Raw genomic sequence first — 5,539 nt, forward strand, 5'->3', positions numbered from 1 at the left:
AGATATATATATATATATATATATATATCTTTGTGATAGTATCCCTCCAGTAACCACAGAATGGTGCATTTCGAACCACCAGATTTATAAAAGAAAGAAAGCACAAAAGTGGACAATCCTTCTGATCAACCTGAAGAAGTCCAAGAGGCAACATCCCAAGTCTGGATTGACGGGATCATATGCCAAACTCCACCAAAGTCCAGAACTCATCCAGTCTGGATTTACAAACAGTTGTCTTTACTCCCCCACCAAATGGGCAAGGAAAATTCTGCTTACCCATGGAATTAAGGAGAGGATGTGGAACACTATCCCACCAAGGACCAAAGATGGGACCACGTCGCATTCAGATTTACGAGGAGATAGTTGACCTCCTGCATGAACAACATAAGACCTGACAGTGTTCATAAGAGTGTCCAAGCACCCCCTCACCAGATAGCTAAGCATCAACTCTGGACTGGTTTTATAAGTAGTCTCCCACATAGGTTGGTCCTGCTCCTACCTCCATCTAGGAAAAAACTTCCAGGTACCCAGGTATGAGGGTCCCCAACTTCACCCTCTTCTCCGAGAGTGGAGAAAATTCAACACTTCAAAGGTAAATCCTATGTCCACCACCCCAGCAACTGAGAACTGGGTGTGGTAAGGACTCCCAAGCTCCACTAGTAGAAGTAATGGGGGAACACAAGCATTGGAGAGTCCTGAGGAACATGTCTCTGGAGACAATGCAACAGGTGAACCACGTTCCCTAATTTTTAAAAACCAAACTGATCTTGACTGATTTAGCTCTAAGATCAGTAAGGACTGGCAAAATCCCCTTTAGCTTTACTCATGACAGTCCATGAGTAGTGGTCCATTGAAAATATTGTAATATGATATCACCATCCAGAATTGCACCAAGATGGTCTTAAGGAACACCTCATCTCGACAGAGCCCATTATAACCAAGAGCCGATATGAAGGTTGCTAGTGCAAAATTTAAATACAAGCATACCCTAATGGGCAATATTTGCCACTGAGAGGGATCCAATAAAAATCAATAGGGACCCTAGAGGAGAAGGGAACAATAACTAAGTCAGATAACATGTTACTCACCACCCTGTTAAAATCTAGTAGAGGTAGTCAACACAGCCAAAGGGGGAAGACAAAATCCTTTCGAAGAGGAAACTGCCAGATCGTGAAGGTAATGAGATATGAACATGTCGGGAGAAGTCCACATATCGGCCTGCAAGATATCTCCTGAGAATAAGGATGGAAACAATTAAGAGAACCAATGGAATGAAGAGTGGAAGGAGAGGGCCTTGAGACACAAAGGGATGAACTTGCAGAAGTATAAATGGAAGTAGAATAGGGTTGAGCAGCCAAAGACAATAAAGAAGACTGCAAACGTGCTGTATCAACTCTGGAATTCCAGCAAATAAATAAGGCCAAAGAAAAGGTGCTTCTCGTAAATCTCGAAGGGCAGAAGAAGGTAAATGAATACCCTCCAAAATTGCATTACGACTCAACAAATCGACCAACCACAACACCAAGGCAAGTCCTAAAGAGGACAAACGTGTCATAGTAGTGACCAGTAAATGGCCTAGTTCATCGTCAAATTGTTGAGGCGATCGATGATATGCTTCAGAAAATATTGAAAGAAAGAGAAGTAGCTTAAAACAGTAGTAAGAGTCAAACAAATCCAAAAAATTGCAACCTATTAAGAGAGGTAACAGGTTCATACCTGGCATTCCATAGATCCAACCTTTGAGTGTCCAAATATATATCATCCTGACGACGATACACCAGGCATAGCGACACCCTCACGTAATTGTGTTGCAAACATCCCTGCATGCAGCAATATCAGGAAGAGGAGGAAAAACTAAGTAATACCCTTGAAAATGATAGTACAACAAAACAGGGGTAGACTCAAAAGCAACTGGTTGCATCTCCAAAACTTCACAAACACATGTAAAGGGGTAGAAGGTGGCTGATCAGATGAGTTCTCAGGAGAGGTAACTAGTGAAAGGAGGTGAAGAAAACAGGGAGTCTAAATTCTCCCCAGAATAACCCCTTTTCAAAATGAAGTTTCAAATTAGCACCTCCCAGAAAGATACCCCAAAAGAGGTCACGGAGAGCTTCCACAGAGAGTGGCTCCCCCCCCCCTTCCCTCAAAAATTCCTGGGAAAACTTAGATTGTATTTAACTAATTAAAAGTTCTATATAATGGAATTAACATTTCCAAAAACTATCAATTAGTGGACAGAGTTCTACAAGTGACTTTTAATGTCTTGTAATAAAGCTGTTTTTAAAGCATGAAAAAAAGTTTTTGCTCACCAAACAAAAAAAAAAATTTAACCCTATGTGCATAGGTGTGGAACAAAGTGCCATTCCACATGATATATTTGATGTCAGAGTTATCAAACGTTCATTTTACCCTACATTGCTGACTTAGCAACAGTTTGTGGTAGAGGAGAGTAAATACCAGATATAATAGATATAGGGATACAGAAAAAACTGTAGACATGTATTTCTGAGATTCTAGAGGTTATACAAGTGCAATATACGAACTGTACAATTGAAAAAAGTATTTTTATTCTTCATGTCAATGCCACCTTGCACTTTAAACTTATCAGTCTAAGTCAGACTGATATTGGCAATTCACAGACATATCTTGAGTACAAATACATTTGTAGCACATCTGATTTTTTGCACATAACACACTTTTACAGTTGACAAGAGTATTAACAAACATATTAATTTTAAAATGAAATAAGGATCATGCTATAAAAAGTAATGAAACAATGATTAAAACCACAATCACAAATTTATAAAATTTAATCCTTACTCTGGCCTAAAGATAAGTGTAAAAAGCTGCCAAAGTAGGGATTAAACTTAAGAATTCGATAGGGTGGTTTTTTGGTGCAGAAACTATTTGAAATCCTTGTCGATCCCTATTATTAAGTACTACCATACTTAAAATCAAAGCTAGCCACATTTTGTTAAGATACATATAATAAATTCAGAATTATAGTCAACATTCTTTCTTCAATATGGGATTTTAGACATTTTTAAAGTAACATTTTACCAATTTCTTATTAACTTTGTTATAAAATGTTTCAAAATAATTTCATGAAAGAAAATGATTACATTACAATACAAAACTTTTCTGTCAGTTTTTATACAATATCTTTCTATGTACACCACACAGCCAAAACCTGCACATGTGACATGATTCCTTAGAACTAAATTAATGATCTTGTAATTACAGATAAAAATGATTCCATAAACTCACCATACAGTTTTATGATCCCACGATGTTTCTCTAAAAGTGACATAAAGTTTCTTGGAAGTCCATAAAATGTTTCATGTTCACTTTTGTTGTTTTCATTGTTCTCAGCCTCCTCAAGTGCTAAAGCTATTCTAGCATCTCTTACTGCATCTTGCACAGAAATTTTTCTGGAATTAGGGGTTTTTGCATTTAATTTGAAGGCATTCTTCATACGCAACACCATCCCATCTTGCCTTTCTGAATTTTTAAAAACTTTATCACTTTCATAATTATTCATATTGAGCTGCACCATATTTACATCTTCAATATTTACAGAATCAATTTCTCTAATAGCTTCCTGTTTTATTTCATTATCATGCCTGACAGAAGTAGAAATGTTTTCACTTTTTTCTGTCCTGTTCAAAGTAAAATCTAGTATCGTATGATCAGTTTTATCCAAGTTATCAAGACCAAAAGATGCACAGTTTAATTTACACTTTTTGTGACTTTCATGCATAACACAATTTCCACCATTATATGACAAATGTCTATTTTGTTTATGTTTTCTTGCACTTGGTAGTTTTCTTTTTAATACAAGTTCTTCTGTACAAATATCTTTGGATTCTGACTTGGGAGACATATTGTTTGTAAATTCAATGGAATTTTTTATGTCTTCTTCATTATCTTGACCACAGAAGTATGCCTTTTCTATTTGATCCAAATCTTCTTGAATTGTTTCAAACCATGAGTCATTTGAAAGTCCAAAACTATCATTCTGCAATTTTTGTAATTCTCTTTTTGGCTTTTTCAAAACACTTTCATTTTTGTTCATATTTTGACATTTGTTGTGGCCATTTCTTAAAGGAGTGGATGTTAAGTTACTTGGTATAACATAAAGAGAGTCAAGTTTCTGAATCCCATTAAAATGTTCAAAATTACTTGTATTTCTACTCCAGTTATGTCTAATTTTGGACATAATATGCCAATGTGGCAGCAATATCCTTAATCAAAAAACCTGTTAGAAATAAAAATACAAATATTAAGCTCTGTCAACATTACTAAAGAGCTACACATCTGGCAACTTCACAAATGTTGATATCTTTGATGATCAATACAGTAATGTCACAAATATTGATAACTTTGATGATTAATACAGTAATGTCACAAATGTTGATATCTTTAAAAGACTGATGACTAATACAGTAATGTCACAAATGTTGATATCTTTAAAAGACTGATGAGTAATACAGTAATGTCACAAATGTTGATATCTTTAAAAGACTGATGACTAATACAGTAATGTCACAAATGTTGATATCTTTAAAAGACTGATGACTAATACAGCAATGTCATCAATCTTTTTAAGATATCAACATTTGTGATATTACTGTATTGATCATCACAGATATCAACATTTGTGACATTACTGTATTAATCATCAATCTTTTAAAGATATCAACATTTGTGACATTACTGTATTAGTCATCAGTCTTTTAAAGATATCAACATTTGTGACTAATACAGTAATGTCACAAATGTTGATATCTTTAAAAGACTGATGACTAATACAGTAATGTCACAAATGTTGATATCTTTAAAAGATTGATGATTAATACAGTAATGTCACAAATGTTATCTTTAAAAGATTGATGATTAATACAGTAATGTCACAAATGTTGATATCTTTGATGATTAATACAGTAATGTCACAAATGTTGATATCTTTGATGATCAATACAGTAATGTCACAAATGTTGATATCTTTAAAAGATTGATGATTAATACAGTAATGTCACAAATGTTGATATCTTAAAAAGATTGATGACTAATACAGTAATGTCACAAATGTTGATATCTTTAAAAGATTGATGACCAATGCAGTAATGTCACAGATGTTGATATCTTTAGAAGATTGATGATCAATACAAATCTTCATTTGCTGATTTAACAAAGAATTTTACCCTCATTTACTTTGTTACTACTAATGTAATGTGTGCTCTGCTCAAAATAAATATTAATCCAAATTTTTAACATGATGGCTATGAAAAGGCAAAACTACTGTTATAAATAATATCACTGTCACCAAAAATCAAGCAACAATGAACAATCATGACTTAAAAGTGCAAATGACTGGTCACAGAGAAATATGCACCGCACTCTTGTACAATCTAGAAAAGATATATTTAACAAATACTCAGGTTAGCTTTAGAAAGAGATTTTCTTGCTAAACCAACTAACCAGACATTTTCAATCATGGTTCCTAGTTGATCTTTACTTTCAGGTTGTGTAGACAAAC

At 34.4% G+C, this 5,539-nt stretch overlaps 1 protein-coding gene across 1 annotated transcript in view; it reads right to left on the reverse strand.

The window, feature by feature from the left end:
- LOC106469776 (helicase POLQ-like) overlaps positions 1 to 4,324 on the reverse strand; it is a 63,522-nt gene extending 59,198 nt beyond the window's left edge. The window contains exon 1 of the mRNA XM_022398332.1: positions 3,268 to 4,324. Coding sequence (XP_022254040.1) covers positions 3,268 to 4,219 — 952 coding nt within the window. The 5' untranslated portion in view covers positions 4,220 to 4,324. The remainder of the gene's footprint in view (positions 1 to 3,267) is intronic.
- Positions 4,325 to 5,539: the final 1,215 nt, after the last annotated feature.

Source organism: Limulus polyphemus, unplaced genomic scaffold (genome assembly GCF_000517525.1).
Source record: "Limulus polyphemus unplaced genomic scaffold, Limulus_polyphemus-2.1.2 Scaffold3652, whole genome shotgun sequence".
Taxonomy (NCBI): Eukaryota; Metazoa; Arthropoda; class Merostomata; order Xiphosura; family Limulidae; genus Limulus; species Limulus polyphemus.